Raw genomic sequence first — 17,906 nt, 5'->3', positions numbered from 1 at the left:
TGTGTAAGACCTCTGCACTGAAAGCCACAAAACCTTGAAACATGGCTGAAATAAATTTTTAAAGGTCTAAATAAATGCAGATATATGCCATGTTCATGTATAGAAAACTCAGTATTGTTAAGGTATATCAGTTTTCCCAAATTGATCTATAGATTCAAAGCAATCCCAATCAAAATCCCAGCTGGGGCTGTGTGTGGTGGCTTACAGTACTATAATCCTAGCACTTTGAAAGGCCAAGGTGGGAGGATTGGTTGAGCCCAGGAGTTCAAGTACTGCCTAGGCAACATGGCGAGACTCTATCTCTACAAAAAAAAAAGAAGCCCAGTGTGGTGGCATGCACCTGTGGTCACAGCTACTTGGGAGGCTGAGGCAAGACGATCACTTGAGCCCAGGAATTTGAGGTTACAGTGAGCTATGATTGCGCCACTACACTTTAGCCTGGGTGACAAAGTGAGACCCTGTCTCAAAAGATAATGAAATAAAATAAATAAAAAATCCTAGGAGAATATCTTCATGACTTTGTGGAGACAAAAGATTACCAACTATAAAAGAAAATATTGATAAAGTGGACTTCATTACAAGTGAGAACTTTGGTCTGTCAAAAGACACTGTTGAGAAAAGAAAAAGACAAGCCACAGATAGGAAGAAGATACGACAATACATAAGCTTGACAACTTCCAGAATATGTAAAGAATTCTTACAACTCAACAAGAAAAGACAAATAACCCAATAAAAAATGGACAAAAGAACTGAATGGCCGGGTGCAGTGGCTCGTGCCTGTAATCCCAGCACTTTGGGAGGCTGAGGCGGGCAGATCACCTGAGGTTGGGAGTTCGAGACCAGCCTGACCAACACAGAGAAACCCCATCTCTGTCACGGTCAGCTGAGATTATGCCATTGCACTCCATCCTGGGCAACAAGAGTGAAAATCCACCTCAAAAAAAAAAAATTGAATGGAAATTTCACCAAAAAATATATATAAATGGTCAATAAGCAAAGGAAAAGATGCTCAGCATCATTATTCATCAAGAAAATGCACATTGAGAAGCCGCTGCACCCTCACTGAAATGACTAAAAAAAAATCAAGTGTTAATGAGGATGGGAAGGAACTGGAGTTCTGGCACTCCAGAGTGGAAATGTAAGTGGTACAACCACTTTGGAAAACTGTTTGGCAGTATCTGCTAAAACCAAACATGTTTCTATCCCAGCAGTGACCATGAAATCTCCCTTTTATATATATACTCAGGTGAAATGAGTGCATCTGTTCACCAGAGTATGTACAGGAATGTTCAAGACAGCTCTATTCATAAGAACTAAAAATTTGAAACAACATTACTGTTCATCAGCAGAATGATAGATTAAATAAATTGTGGTATGTTCATACAATGGAATACTACAAAGCAATAAAAGGAATGAGCTTCTGATAGCATACAAAAATATTTATGAATATAACAGACATTATGAGTAAAAAAAGTTGGTCCCAAAAGAATACACAATATAAATTCAATTTTTCAAACAATTTTATTGAGATATGACTCACATGCCATGCAGTTCACCTATCAAAGTGTACAATTCAATACACTTTAGTATATTCACAGATATGTGCAACTACCATCGACAATCAATTTTGGAACATTTTATTACCTCAAAAAGAAAGAAATGTACCCTTTAGTTACCCTTGCATTTCTCCCACAAGCCCTGAGCAACCACTAATCTACTTTCTGTTTCTATAGATTTGCATATTCTGAGCACTTCATTTAAATAAAATTATATAATACATGGACTTTTGTGACTACCTTATTTCACTTAGCATATTTTTAAAGTTCATTCAGTTGTGGCATGTGTCAGTACTTCATTACTTTTTATGGTCAAATAATATTCCATTGCCTGGGCATACCATGCTGTATTCATCCATTCATCAGTTGATGGACATTTGGATTGTTTCCATCTTTTAGCTATTATGAATAATGCTGCTGTTAAACACTTATGCACAAGTTTTTGTGTGGACCTATTTTCACTTTTTTTTTTTTTTTTTTGGTATATACCTAGGAGTGGAATTGCTAGGTCATATGGTAACTCTGTGTTTAATCATTTGAGGAACTGCCAGAGTGTTTTTCAAAGCAGCTGCATCATTTTACATTTCCACCAGCAATGTATGAGGCTTCTAGTTTCTCCACTTCCTTCTCAACACTTGTATTACCTGCGTTTTTTATTCCAGCCATCCTAGTGAATGTATAGTGATATCTCATTATGGTTTTGATTTCCTGATGACTAATTTTCCTGATGTCCAATGGTGTTGAGCATCTTTTCAGATGGTTATTGGCCATTGTATATCTTCTTTGGAGAAATATCTATTCACACCCTTTCCCAATTTTTCATTAGGCTCCCTTTTATTATTGAGTAGCAAGAGTTATTTATGTATTCTAGATACATGTCCTTGATCAGATAGATATATGCCTTGATTTTGCCCCACTCTGTCAATTGTCTTTTCTCTTTCTTGATCATGTCCTTTGAAATACAAAATTTGTTAACTTTGAGGAGGTCCAGTTTATCTATTTTTCTTTCATTGTCATATCTAAGAATCCATTGCCAAATCCAAAGTTATGAAGGTTTATCCCTTTGTTTTCTTCTGTGAGTTTTATAGTTTAGCTCTTATCTTTAAATATTTGATCTATTTCAAGTTAATTCTTGTATATGCTATGAGGTCAGGGTCTAACTTCATTCTTTATCATGTGGCTATACAGTTGTCCCAGAACTATTTGTTTAAAAGACTATCCTTTCCCCCATTGGATGGTAAACTCATACACTAAAAACTATAAAACATCATTGAAATAAACAAGATGTAACAAAATGGAAACATATCCCATGTTCATGGATTTGATGATTTATCATTGTTAAGATGATAACACTCCCCAAAATTATCTATAGATTCAACACAATCCCTATCAGCATCCCAGCTGTTTACACTAAAAACTATATGTTTACACTAATTCTTTTCCTTTCCTTTTTGTTTGTTTGTTTTGTTTTGTTTTGTTTTGTTTTTGAGACAGAGTCTCACTCTGTTACTCAGACTGGAGTGCAGTGGTGCAATCTCGGCTCACTATAACCTCTGCCTCCCGGTTCAAGTGATCCTCATGCCTCAGCCTCCTGAGTAGCTGGAATTACACACATGTGCCACCACGCCTGGGTAATTTTTTTTTTTTTTTTTTTTTTTTTTTTTTTTTGTGGAGATGGGATTCTGCCATGTTGGCCAGTCTGGTCTAAAACTCTTGGCCTCAAGTGATCCACCTGCCTTGGTCTTTCAAAGTGCTGGAATTACAGTTGTGAACCACTGTGCCTGGCCCTTGTTCTTTATTTCTAAGTGTTTTTTTCTTTTTGATGCTATTATAAAGGGACTTGTTTCAATTTTATTTTCAGCTTACTCATTGGTGCTATATAGAATTGGCCAGGCATGGTGGCTCACTTTGGGAGGCCAAGGCCAGAGTATCACTTGAGCTCAGGAGTTTGAGACCAGCCTGGGCAACATAATGAGACCTTGTCTCTAATAAATAAATAAATAATTGATTTTTGTATATTGATCTTGATGAACTTGCTGATTAGTTATAATGGCATTTTACTGGATTCACTAGGAATTTTATTCACAAGATTATGTCATCTTGTGAATAAGATTGATGTTTTTATTCTTTTTGATGCTATTGTAAATGGAATTGTTTTCAGAGCTTCAAAATACTTAAAGCAAAAACTGGTAGAACTAAAATGAGGAATAGACAAATCTATAACTACTTGGAAACTTCAGTATTCCTTTCTTAGTAATCAATAGAATAGGTCAACAAATACTCAATAAAGATATAGAAGACGTGAGCAACACTATCAGCCAACTTGACCTAATTGACGTTTAGAACACTCTACCCAACAACAGCAGAATACAGTTTTTTCAAATTCACAAGCAACATTCATCATCGTAAGCCATATTCTGAACCACGAAACAAACTTCAAAAACTTTAAAAGTATTGAAATCATAAAATTATTGAAATATCCAAGTATTTTCTCTGACCACAATAGAGTTATATTATACATCTATAATAGAAAGTTATCTGTAAAACCTTCCAATATTTGGAAATTAAACAACATACTTTAAAATAATCCAATGGGCCAAAGAGGAAGCGACAAGGGAAATTAGGAATTTTTTTTTAATTGAATGAAGATGAAGACACAACATATAAAAATGTTTAGGATACAACTAAAGCAGTATCTAGACAAACGTGTATAGCATTAAATGCTCCTATTAGAAAAAAAAAAAAAAAAGAAAAGTCTCAAATAATCTAAGTCTCCACCTTAAGAAACTAGAAAAAAATGAGCAAATTAAACCCAATCAAGCAAAAAGTAATAAAAATAAGGGCACAAATCAATAAAATTTAAAACAGAAAACAGTAGATAAAGTCAATGAAACCAAAAGTTTTTTTCTTTTGAAACAATCAATACAATTGATAAACCTCTAGCCAGGCAAATCAAGCACAAATTAACAATATCAGGAATAGATGCGGAGACCTCACTAGAGATCCTACAGACATTTTAAAAGGTAATACGAGAATATTATGAACACTTTTATGTCCATGAATTTAGAATTTTAGGTGAAATGTACAAATTTCTTGAAAGTCACAAACTACCATAGCTCCCTCAAGAAGAAATATATACTCCTATGCCTATTAATTAAATTCATAGTTTAAAATCTTTCAACAAAGAAAACTGCATGAAGAATTCTACCACACATTTAAAGAAGATGTAATACCAACTCTATATAAACTCATCCAGAAAGGAGGGCACAATTCCCAGTTCATCTTATAAGACTATTATACTGATACCAGTAGTAGACAAAGACAATGTAAGATACTGCAGACCAAGGTTCCTCATGAAAATAGATGCAAAACATAGATGCAGAAAAGTAAAGATAGTTGCTACCTTGGTTGGATGGTATTGACCGGAAAGGAGCACAAAGGAACCTTCTGTATTGTTGGAAGTATTTGTTATCACAATCTAGGTAGTTATTACACGGGTTTAAACACATGTAAAAACTCGTCAAGCTGTTTAAAGTTAAAGTACTTCTTTCAGTTTGTTGTCTATATGTCATACCTCAAAACATTTTTCAATGTTCAATCTACCAAGAAGGATGAATGAAAACTGTCTCACATAGTTTGGTGTATGACACCTGACATGAAATTCTTTCTATGCTGATGCCCAAGAAATTCTGTCGACTAATGAAACAGTTTGGAAACTCTCCTCTATTCTGCTTAAAATAAAATCACTGTTAGTTTATACAACACTGTATCTTCTGGTTAACTCAGCCATTAGAGTTAGCACCAGCCCAGTTGAAAGTTCACAAGAAGCAAGTAAACATTGGATTTGAATTAGAATCAATAATATCTGTGGGTTTTCTCAGGCTGATTAGAAGCATCGTGGCAATTGTTTGAGAAAATATAGGTAGTTCTAGTGAATGCACTACAGAATGTTGGAAGTAGTGGTGAGCTTATAGATTTAAAATGTGTTAGAATCAAATAAAAAAACAAAAATAAAATTTAGAATCTGTCTACAGCAGCGAAGATGACCTTCAAATTGTAAGTAAAATTAATTTTTCTTAGAAGGAAAACATCTCCAGTTAGTGAGATTACAACCAAAGAGAATAATAAAATGTAATCACAAAGAATGTTGCATTTTTGCCTCTTTCTTAGGGACCTTCTCAAATGATTCGTGTGAGAAATTGCTTCTGCTGTACGAGTTTGAAGTTAGAGCCAAATTGAATGATCCATTACTGGAAAGCTTCCTGGAATCAGTGTGGGAGCTGCCTCATTTAGAAACTAAAACATTTGAAACAATTGCAAGTAAGAGCTATATTTATGCTTTTGTAAGGCTGGTGCCCATTTCGATCGTATGACTTTTTTTCTTCTCTTTACTCTTCTTTCTTACCTCCAGGTAGGAAATAATTTTTCCTCATAGCACTTTGTTTCTCCTTCTCCAACGCCATTCTTAGACTATTTTGCATTATGATCATTTGTGCATTTATCTTCTTCACTCTATGAGATTATAATCTCTTTAGGGTCATAAACAATAATTACTTAATTTGTACTTACAAACCCTAGCGACGTTCATTGCTCCTAATAGGTGCTCCAATTTTTTCTGTGTGGAATTTAATTGCGTAACTACACAATAGGGGGAGCTCAAACTTTAGAAAGTTTTTCTGGGCTAGCTAGAAATAACTGAATGCTTCAACAATCAAAAGTGATGCAATCTTAGCAGTTTGTTGAAATGTACAGAGAAACACAACTGCCACTCTCAAATTTCAGGCTGAACTTTAAGTGGGTTGGGGGGCTTAGAGCCTTTTTGGAAGTACACTGCAGGAAAGAGCCTAATTTTCTTCCCTTTTTGTCTCTCACCCTCTTCAGGAGCATGTGTGTGGTTAATAAAAATATTAGGTAGCTCCAAGTGCACAAGAGTCACATTTGCCTTTCCTTGGTCTTGCCAAGACAGAATTCCTAGAGCCATGGAGCAGATGATATATACTTTATAGACATGTGACAGTGACCACTGCTCCTTGTATAACGGAACTCCAATTCTAAAAATCTGTTAAATGCATGTGGAAGTCTTAGGGTTAGTTACCTCTGATACTCCCTTGTCAAGTGTTTCCTATTTTTAGTATCAGATAAAAATAGGACATTTTAGTACAAACCTGTTTTGATTAGTGCCCTTTTACTGATCTGCTTTCTGTTTCCTTCTTAGTGTGCCCTTCCTTGACTCTCATTCATAAGGTTATTGCTTCACCTGTATGACTGAGTGCAAGGTCATAGAAACAGTAGGTTTTCTGTTGATGTTTGCTGAAAAAAGGATGTTACCTGGTAATCCCACCATGCTACTCTGCCCAGAAAATAGAAGCTATTTCCAAAAGCGACTGTAGATTTATCATTTATAAAATTCATTGTTGTTTATTTTTGTTCATCTGTTTCAGCCCAGTTTCATTAGAGAAAGCAAGTGATAGCCTGGGATGAAAACTGTGATGGGTGACATTATGATGGTCACAACCTTTTTCCTTTTCTTCCTCTAGTAATAGCAATGGAGAAGCCTGCACACTATCCTTTAATTGCTCTCAAGGCCTTGAAAAAGGCTTTATTGCTCTACAAAAAGGAAGAATCAATTGATATATCACAGTACAGGTTAGTAAATACAATTCAAAACTTAATCCAGCCTTTTTGATAGCCAAAAGAACTATAGTCAATGCCTCATAAGTAACCAATCATTCTTAATTGACCCAAATTAAGAGATGATCTGGGGATGATCTGGGGGCACTCCTGTGGACAGCTCCATACTGAGAGTTGTATTACAGACCAATAATCATTTAGTAAAGTCAAGGAGCTTGCTTTTCCCAAAGGAGAAAAAAAAGGGGGGAAAGTTGCTTCTTTGTGTGAATCTGTGTATATAATAAAAGTGCTAAGTACCTTTCTTTCTTTGTTTCGTCACTAAATAATATTCCAAATGTACAGAAAAGTACAGAGGTTAATATAACAAACACCAACGTATCCACCACCCAGATGTATTTGTTTTATTTTTAGAGATGGAGTCTCGTGTTGTTGCTCAGGCTGGATTCAAACTCCTGGGCTCAAACGATTCTCCACCTCAGCTTCATGAATAGCTGGGATTACAGGCACACAGCACCCAAATTTAACAAATGTTAACATTTTGCTATGTTTGCCTCATTATTTTTCTGAGCACTTTAAGCACCGATAAGTGCTGTATAAAATATTATCTATTGGAGACTTTTTTGTTTTCTGTGTCCAGACATGGGGAAAAATAAATGTTGTGTGACTTTTTTGTCTGGAAAACATCATTACAGTCTCCCTGTGTTAAGGCACGAAAGACAGTTCTTGTGGAATCATTCCACTTTAAACCCCAGTTCCCTTGCCCATTTGAGGAAGTACCAAGATGCTTTAAAATGCCTGTAAATTGAACCAGCTCATAAAATATAATAGACAGCCACAACTCCTTCGTGTGGGAAACTAAAAAAAGAATGAAAGACAACCATAGGCATGAAAAAAGAAAGGATTGGTCAACCTGTTTTACAGCTTCAAAAATCTGTCTTCTGAGGTTGGAGGCCAGATAAAACCGAGGGAAGAACAGAAGTGTTTTGAAGCTGTTAGTCTGGGATGAGATCCAGATTTTACTTATCTTAGCCATGAAGCCAATGATTTCTTTCCTTATGGGATGAGTTTTCTCTTTTTGATTTTCAGCAAATGTATGCACAACTTGATTAACCTCTCAGTGCCAGATGGGTCGTCGAATGTAGAGCTCTGTCCCCTGGAAGAAGTTTGGGGCTATTTTGAAGATGCTCTGAGCCACATTAGCCGCACTGTAAGTCAAATAGTGATATTAAACTTTCAGTTAATTTTAAAGAACTGAACTGTCTTGTGTACTATAAATTATATACAATAATGCTTTCTGATACGAGTTTTATGATAAATTCATATTACAATTTTGTAGTTACACACTACAGAATTTTCCTGGGTTTTCTGAAATATAAATAGTTGAAAGTAGACATTTTCTAACACAAGTATGTTATGGATTAGGTCCAAATAGCAGTACCACCAGGCATTTTGAATTATTTTATATTTTCAAATCATGGTGGGATGATTACTTCCTCTGTGATGATATGAACCTTTTGAAAAAAGTTATTGCTATTCCCATCCTTTCCCAGAAGCAGGTGATAGAGTAGAAGGAACATTGAAGACCTGTATTCTAGTCCCTCCTCTGCTGATTTCTTTTTCTTTTCTGTGCAGGTTTATTCAGTGGTTTTAAAATTAGGTTTCTTGAGGTATAATTTACATATCATAAAATTCACCCATGGCGTGTGCACAATTCAGCAAATTTATAGAGTTGTGCAACTATCACTACAATCCAGCGTTTTTTAATTTAAAAAATGTTTTATTTTTAATTTTTGTGGATACATAGCAGTGTATATGTTTATGGGCTACATGAGATGTTTTGGTACAGGCATATAATGCATAATAATCATATCAGGATAAATGGGGTATCCATCATCTCAAGCATTTATTCTTTGTGTTACAAGCAATTCAATTATACTTTTAGTTTTTAAAAATGTACAATTAAATGATTGCTGATTATAATCACCCTGTTGTGCTATTAAGTACAGATCTTATTCATTCTATTTTTTGTATCTATTAACCATTCCCACATTTCCCCCACCCCTCCTCTGGTAACCATCTCTCTATTTCTCTCCCCAACAGTTCAATTATTTTAATTTTCAGCTTTCACAAATAAGTGAGAACATGTGAAGTTTGTTTATTTTTTTTTTTTTTTTTTTTTTTTTTTTGTGCTGGGCTTATTTCACGCAATATACTGATCTCCAGTTCCATCCATGTTGCTGCAAGTGACTGGATCTCATTCTTTTTTATGGCTGCATAGTTCTCCGTTGTGTATAGGTACCACATTGTCTTTATCCATTCACCTGTTGACGGACACTTAGGTTGCTTCCAAATCTTAGCTATTGTAAACAGTGCTGCAACAAACATAGGAGTGCAGATACCTCTTTGATATACTGATTTCCTTTCTTTTGGGTGTATATCCAGTAGTGGGATTGCTGGATCATATGGTAACTCAATTTTTAGTATTTTGAGGAACCTCCAAACTGTTCTCCATAGTAGTTGTACTAATTTACGTTCCCACCAACAGTGTGTGAAGGTTCCCTTTTCTCCACATCCTCACCAGCATTTGCTATTGCCTGTCTTTTGGATATAAGCCATTTTAACTGGGGTGAGACAATATCTCATTGTAGTTTTGATTTGCAGTTCTCTGATAATCAGTGATAGTACCTTTTCATATACCTGTTTGCCATTTGTATGTCTTCTTTTGAGAAATGTCTATTCAGATCTTTTCCTTATATTAAAACTCGATTTTTAGATTATTTTTCTTATAGAATTGTTTGAGCTCTATATATATTCTGGTGATTAATCCCTTATCAGAGAAGTAGTATGTAAATATTTTCTCTTATTCTGTAGGTTGTCTCTTCACTTTGTTGATTGTTTCCTTTGCTGTGTAGAAGCTTTTAAACTTGATGTGATCCCATTTGTCCATTTTTTATTTGGTTGCCCATACTTGTAGGATATTGCTCAAGGAATCTTTGCCTACTGCAATATCCTGGAGAGATTTCCCAATATTTTCTTGTATTAGTTTCATAGTTTGAGATGTTAGATTTGAGTCTTTAATCCATTTTGATTTGATCTTTGTATAAGGCAAGACATAGGGATCTCAAGTTTCCTTCTTCTGCATATTGGATATCCAGTTTTCCCAGCACCATTTATTGAAGAGACTCTCCTTTTCCCAAAGTATGTTATTGGCACCTTTGTCAAAAATGAGTTCCCTGTAGATGTATGGATTTATTTCTGGGTTTGCTATTCTGTTCCACTCTGTTGAGCTGCCTGGGGCTGGAGGAGGGGTGATACAAGCACCCTTGTGGCCACTACCACTGGGACTGTGCTGGTCAGACCTGAAGCCAGCACAGCACTGGGTCTCACCCAAGGCCCACTGTAACCACTACCTGGCTACCACCTATGTTTGCTCAAGGCCTTAGGGCTCTACAGTCAGCAGGTGGTGAAGCCAGTCAGGCTGTGTCCTTCCCTTCAGGGCAGCAACTTCCCCCTGGCCCCAGAGATGGCATGCAGGAGCCAGGGCCTGGAGTCAGAAACCCTAGAAGTCTACCTAGTGCTCTGTTCTACTGCAGCTTAGCTGGTATCCAAACCACAAGACAAAGTCCTTCCCTCTTTCCACACGCAGAAGAGTGCTCTCCCCATGGCCACCACCATCAGGTGGTGTGGGGAGTTCTGCCGGGCTACTGCCAGTGTTCACTTGAGGCCCAAGAGCTCTGCAGTCAGCTTGTGGTGAATGCTGCCAGGCCTGGGACTCATACTTCAGAGAAGTGGGCTCCTCTCTGGCCCAGGACAGGTACAGAAATCCCATCCAAGAGCCAAGGCCTGGAACCGGGGATCCTAGGAGCCCACTTGGTGCTCTAACCCACTGTGGCTGAGTTGATATCTAGGCTGCAATACAAAATCCTCTTTACTCTTCCCTCAGCTTTCCTCAAGCAGAAGGAGTCTCTCCTCATAGCCACCACAGCTGGGAATGTACTGGGTCACAACTGAAGCCAGCATGTCTGAGAGTCTCACCTAAGGCCCACAGTATGTACTACCTGGCTACTGCTGCTGATCATTGAGGACCAAAGTGCTATTTAGTCAGCAGGTGATGAATCCTGCTGAGACTGGGTCCTTCACTTCAAGGCAGTGGGTATGCTTTAGCCCAAGGTGTGTCTCAAAATGTTATCTGGGATCTAGGGCCTAGAATGGGGCCCTCATGACTATGCCAAATGCCCTATCCTACTGTGGCTGAGCTGGTATCCAAGATGCAAGACAAAATCCCTCTTAAGCTTCCCTCTCCTCTCCTCTAGTAGAAGGAAGGGGTCTCTTTTGGAGCTGCAAACTGCACTGCCTGGGGTTGAGGGAGGGGTGGTGCAATCACTCCCTTGGCTGCCCTGGCTAGTGTTTCACCAGCTCGCATATCCCCCAGATGCACTGGCTCCAAGCCCAGCACAACACTAGGATTTGCCCAGGAGTTGCAGTCCTTGTGGCCTAGACTGCCTCTCAAATTTATTTAGAACCCCAGGGCACTTTAGCTCTCAGTGGCAAGGCTTGTTGGAACTCAAGTTCCAACCACTGGGATGGACAATTGCTCTCTAGCTAGGGCTGGTCTAAATACTCCCTCCATGGGAATCAGTTGAGTTCTGCCCAGTGTTACTTTCCGCTGTGACAGGGCAGCACAGAGTTCCAAGCAAGATCCCACAATCACTGTGCTCTCCCTTCCCCAAGCACACAGATTCACCATGCCATGCAGCCACTGTTGGGGCATAGGAGGGGGTGGCATTGGCAGTTCAAGATTGTCTTTCCTACACTCTTTAGTGGCTCTTTCAGTGATATGAAGTTAAAACCAGGTGCTGTGATCACTCACCTGATTTTTTATTCTTAATTTTTGTGCAGATAGTTATTAAATTTGGTGTTCCTGCAGAGAGGATGATTGGTGGAGGCTTCTATTCAGCCATCTTGCTCCATCCTTCCTCCCACAGTCCAGTTTTAGAACATTTCCATTACCCTAGAAATTTCCCCCTTGCCCATTTATAGATAATTCTTGCTCCCACCTTCAGCTCCAGGCAACCACAGATCCGCTTTCTGTCTCTGTAGATTTTCTCTTTCTGGACACTACATATAAATGAAATTATATAATACATGGCCTCTTGTGTCTGGCGTATTTCATTGAGCATAATGTTTTTGAGGTTGATCCATGTTGTGGTATTATCAGTATTCCATTCCTTTTCCGTTTGCTGAATAACATTCTAGTGAATGGATATAACACACTTTGTTTATCCATTCATCAGTTCATAGATATTTGAGTTGTTTCCACTTTTTGGCTATTACGAATAATGCTACTATAAACATTCATGTGCAACTGTTTTTGTGAACATATGTGTTTAATTCTCTTGAATATATACCTAGGAATGGAATTGTTGGGTCATCAGGTAACTCTAGGTTTAACTTTTGGAGGAGCTGCGGTCTGTTTGCCAAAGTGGCCATACCATTTTACATTTTCACTAGCGGTGTATGAAGATTCCAATTTCTCTACCTTCTCAACACTTATTATTGTTCATCTTTTCTTTTTTTGTTATAGCCATCCCGGTGGGTGGGGAGTAGTAGCTCATTGTGGTTTTGATTTATATTTCCTTGATGACTAATGGTGGTGATCATTTTTTCATGTACTTATTGACTGTGTATTGTGTTTGGATAAATGTCTATTCAATTATTTTTCCCATTTTTAAAATGGAGTTTTTATTGAGTTATAAGAGTTCTTTATATATTCTGGATACAAGTCCTTTACGAGATATATGATTTGTAAGTATTTTCTCGTAGTCTCTGGCTTGTCTTTTCATTTTCTTAAGGGTATCATTTGAAGAGCCAAAGTTTTTAATTTTGATGAAGTCCAATTTATCAATTTTTTTCTTTTGTGGGTAGTGTTTTTGGTCATGTTGAGAAATCTTTGCCCAACCCACGTTTACAAAGATTTTTTTCCTATGTGTTTTTGTAGAAGTTGTATACTTTTATCTCTGACATGTAACTCTATAATTCATTTTAAAGTGTGTTATAGTGTGAGGTAAGGGTCTAAATGATGTTTTGTTTGTTTCCTGTTGCATGTTAGTATCACTCCTCTGCTGTTTGACTTCAGTTTTCACATTTGTAAAGTGAGAATAATACCTGATCTGACTCTCCCACACTGGAGTTGTAAGGATAAATGAAAATAATGTATGTTTTGTAAACTTTAACAGCTTGTACACATGTAAGGCAGTATTGTTATTATAAGAGAGCTATAAAACATTAAGAACACTACATGCCTTGCTTAAAGTTCCACAGAAAGTCATTATTTGAGTCCATGTTAATATCTGAGGATCCTGACTGCTCTTGACTCAACTACTTCTTAATATATAAATATAGTCATGTGCCACATCATGACATTTCATAATATATAATGGTGGTCCTGTAAGATTATAATGGAGCTGAAAAATTCCTGTCACCTAGTGACATCGTAGCCATCATAAGGCAACACATTACTCACATGTTTGTGGTGATACCAGTGTTAACAAAACCTACTGAACTGCCAGTCATATAAAAGTACAGCACATACAATTAGATACAGTCCATAATTCTTGTTAATGATATAACAAATTACTATGTTATTGTTTCATGTATTTACTATACTTTTATCATTATTTTAGAGTATATTCCTTTTACTTATAAAAGAAAGTTAAAAGTGTAAGGCAGCTTCAGGCAGGTCCTTCAGGAGGTATTCCAGAAAATGGCATTATCATCCTAGGAAATGACAGCTCCATGTATGTTTTGCCCAAGAAGCCTTTCCAGCAGGACAAAATATGGAGGTGGGAGACAGTGATATTGATGATTCTGGCCCTGGGTAGGCCTAGGCTAATGTATGTGTTTGTGTCTTAGTTTTTAACAAAAAGTTTTTAAAGTTTTTAAAAAAATTAAAAATAGGAAAACGCTTATACAATAAGGATATAAAGAAAATATTTTTGTACAACTGTATAATGTGTTTGTGTTTTAAGCTAAATGTTATTACAAAAGAGTCAAAAAGTTGGGGTTTTTTTGTTTTGGTTTGGTTTTTTTGAGACAGACTCTCGCTCTGTCACCCAGACTGGAGTGCTGTGGTACAATCTCAGCTCATTGCAACATCTGCCTCCTGGGTTCAAGCAGTTCTCCTGCTTCAGCCTCCAAATAGCTGGGACTATAGGTGCGTGCCACCACACCCAGATAATTTTTGTATTTTTAGTGGAGACAAGGTTTCACCACTTTAGCCAGGCTGGCCTCAAACTCCTGACCTCAAGTGATCAGCTCACTTCAGCCTCCCAAAATGCTGGGATTGCAGGCGTGAGCCACCGTGCCTGGCCAAAAACAAATTTTTTTTTAATTAAAAAGGTTTTTTGTTTTTTGTTTTTTTGTTTTTGAGATGGAGTCTCACTGTCACCCAGGCTGGAGTGCGAGGGTGAGATCTCGGCTCACTACAACCTCTGCCTCCCAGGTTCAAGTGATTCTCCTGCCTCAGCCTCCCAAGTAGCTGGGATTACAGGCATGTGCCACCATGTCTGGCTAATTTTGTATTTTTAGTAGAGACAGGGTTTCACCATGTTGGTCAGACTGGTATCAAACCCCTGACCTCAAGTGATCCACCCGCCTTGGCCTCCCAACGTGCTGGTATTATAGTTTATAAAGGAAAAAAGTTGCAGTAAGACAAGTTCAATTTATATTTATATACTTTTTGAGACAAAGTCTCTCTCTGTCACCCAGGCTGGAGTGCAGTGGCACGATCTCAGCTCACTGCAGCTTTGACCTCCCAGGTACAATCAATCCTCCCACCTCAGCCTCCCGAGTAGCTGGGACCACATGTGCGCACCACCACACCTGACTAATTTGTTTGTATTTTTAATAGAGACAGGGTTTCACCATGTTGCCCAGGCTGGTCTTGAACTCAAGTTCAAGTAATCTGCTTAAGTAATCTGCCCGCCTTGGTCTCCCAAAGTGCTGAGAATACAGGTGTGAGCCACCACACCTGGCCAAAGGTTAATTTATTATTAAGAAAGAAAAATACCCTTTAATAAACTGAGTGCAGCTTAGGTATACAGTGTTTATAAAGTCTACAGTAATTCCTATACCTTCATGTTCACTCACCACTCACTCACTGACTCACCCAGAGCAACTTCTAGTCCTGCAAGCTCTATTCATGGTAAGTGCCCTATAAAGGCGTACCATTTTTTTTATCTTTCATACCACATTTTTCCTCTACCATTTCTATGTTTAGATACACAAATACTTACCATTGGGTTACAGTTGCCTACAGTATTCAGTACAGTCACATGCTGTATGGGTTTGTAGACTAGGAGCAATGGGCTTTACCATATCGCCTAGGTGTGTAGGAGGCTATACCGTGTAAGTTTGTGTAAGGACACTTCTATGATATTCACACAATGACGAAATCACCTAATGATACATTTCTCAGCTTGTGTCCCCATTGTGAAGCGAGACATGACTATCTGCAAATCACAACAGATGGTGGAACATTATAGGAGGGTGACAATCTGATACAAACTAGCATTGACTTACCAAAGCCTAGAATTCTGCTGGAGATTTGTAATTATGGCCTGTGTGAATTTAAGTTTAAAAATAAAAACTTCAACATTGGACATTTGGATTATTTATTTTACTGTCTTCTCGGATGAACAGGAAATTCTATTTCTAAGCCATGAGCCTCATCTGGACCTTTCAGGTGTGTTTGCCATAGTGACCAATACAAACTGAAATTAGATTGTACTATAACTCCAAGTTGATCAATTTCCATAGTCTCTCTATAAGGCCAAAATTTCTCTGTGCATTTTGTTTTTGCCACTTTCATTCTGTCCAATGTATTGCAGTTCCAATTCTCTGGCTCTTGGTTTACCTGTTACAGAGCTTAATGTTTTTCTACTTTTCTCATGAGTTTCCCATCCATTTATTGCTCATCCCCTGAAACATGACTGGATAGTTAGCTTTTAAATGCAGTGATTAATTTTTTTTTTAATTTTTTTTTTTTTTTTTTTTTTTTTTTTTTTGAGACGAAGTCTCGCTGTGTCACCCAGGCTGGAGTGCAGTGGCGTGAACTCGGCTCACTGCAAGCTCCACCTCCCAGGTTCACACCATTTTCCTGCCTCAGCCTCCTGAGTAGCTGGGACTACAGGTGCCCACCACCACGCCCGGCTAATTTTTTTGTATTTTTAGTAGAGACGTGTTGGCCAGGCTGGTCTCAAACTTCTGGTCTCAAGTGATCTGCTCACCTTGGCCTTCCAAAGTGCTCATGTGCTCTTTACCCAGTTCCCCCAACAATAACAAAACTAGAGTACAATATCACAATCAAGATATTGGCATTATCACAATCAAGACATAGAGCATTGCATTTCTGTCACCACAAGTATTCCTCATGTTTCCTTTGTATAGCCCTCACACTCTTCTCTCCCACTCGCAGCTCCTCCTTAAACCCTGGCAACCACAAATCGATTACCAATTTCTATAGTTTTGTCATTTCAAGCATGTCATATAAATGTGATCAAACAGTATATAGCTTTTGAGATTTGGAATCATATAGTACATAACTTTTTGAGATTGGCTTTTTTTGAGACAGGGTCTTGCTCTGTCACTCTGCACGTGAAGCTCATCATAGCTTAGCCTCAGCCCCCCAGGCTTAAGCGATCCTCCCACCTTAACTCCCCGAGTAGCTGGGACCACAGGCATGCACCACCACGCCCAGCTAATTTTTTAATTTTTTTTTTGTAGAGATGGGGGTCTCACTATGTTGCCCAAGATGATCTCAGACTCCTAGACTAAGCGATCCTCCCTCCTTGGCCTCCCAAAGTACTGGGATTATAGGTGTGAGCCACCACACCTGGCCAAAATTGGTTCTTTTCACTTAGCATAATTCTCTAGAGATTCATCAAGTCGTTGTTTGTCACAAAAGGACAAATATCGTATCCTTCTATTTATATGAAGTACCCAGAGTGGTCAAATTCATAGAGATGGACACCTGCAGGGGAGGCTCCCCAGGAAGAGCTGACTGGGTGTTCATTGGCCTCTTCTTGCAGGCTCAAGATTGGCCTTAGCTTGGAGTCACTGGGCTTGGGCTTCTATTTGCCAGTCAGGGTTGTTCACTCAGTTTTACATGAATACTGAATACTGAATACTCAGTGTTTGAAGAATCCAGCAAAATTACTCAAACTCAGTGTTTATGGAAGGGAATAAAATAGTAAGGCATTTACATTTTATATCTCCATAAACAAGCAAAAGTGTCTATCTCTTTCAGACAACAAACATGTCATTTAATTATCTCCATAATAAAAAAATTATTTAATAAACAATTGGAAGAAAAAAAAAAGAAAGTAAGGTGGTGGTCGCCAAAGACTGGGGTTATTATATAATAGGCACAGATCTTTAGCTTTGCAAGATGAAACTGGTTCTGGAGATGGATGGTAGTGAAGGTGGCACAACAATGTGAATGTACTTAATGCCACTGAACTGTTCACTTAAAATGGTTAAGGTGGTTAAATTTTGTGCTATATGTATTTTACCCCAATTTTAAGTCATAGAAAAAAGATCTTTGTTGGGTATTATAACATTTCTGTCATCTCAGTGTTGGCATCAATTCATTGTATTTTTTCATTATTTGAGATCTTCCTGGTTATTAGTATAATGAGTAAATTTGTTAAACCTGGACAA

General features: G+C 37.9%; 1 protein-coding gene across 1 annotated transcript in view; it reads left to right on the top strand.

Annotated features, from left to right (window-relative positions):
* The window catches only part of TEX11 (testis expressed 11), a 323,051-nt gene that overhangs the window by 293,948 nt on the left and 11,197 nt on the right, over positions 1-17,906 (top strand). Inside the window, exons 24-26 of the mRNA XM_030933980.1 lie at positions 5,727-5,876; positions 7,094-7,202; positions 8,274-8,394. Coding sequence (XP_030789840.1) covers positions 5,727-5,876; positions 7,094-7,202; positions 8,274-8,394 — 380 coding nt within the window. The remainder of the gene's footprint in view (positions 1-5,726; positions 5,877-7,093; positions 7,203-8,273; positions 8,395-17,906) is intronic.

The sequence above is a fragment of the Rhinopithecus roxellana genome, chromosome 7 (genome assembly GCF_007565055.1).
Source record: "Rhinopithecus roxellana isolate Shanxi Qingling chromosome 7, ASM756505v1, whole genome shotgun sequence".
NCBI classification, from domain to species: Eukaryota; Metazoa; Chordata; class Mammalia; order Primates; family Cercopithecidae; genus Rhinopithecus; species Rhinopithecus roxellana.
The sequence above is the reverse complement of the archived record's forward strand: the minus strand, read 5'-3'. Positions and strand labels throughout refer to the sequence as shown.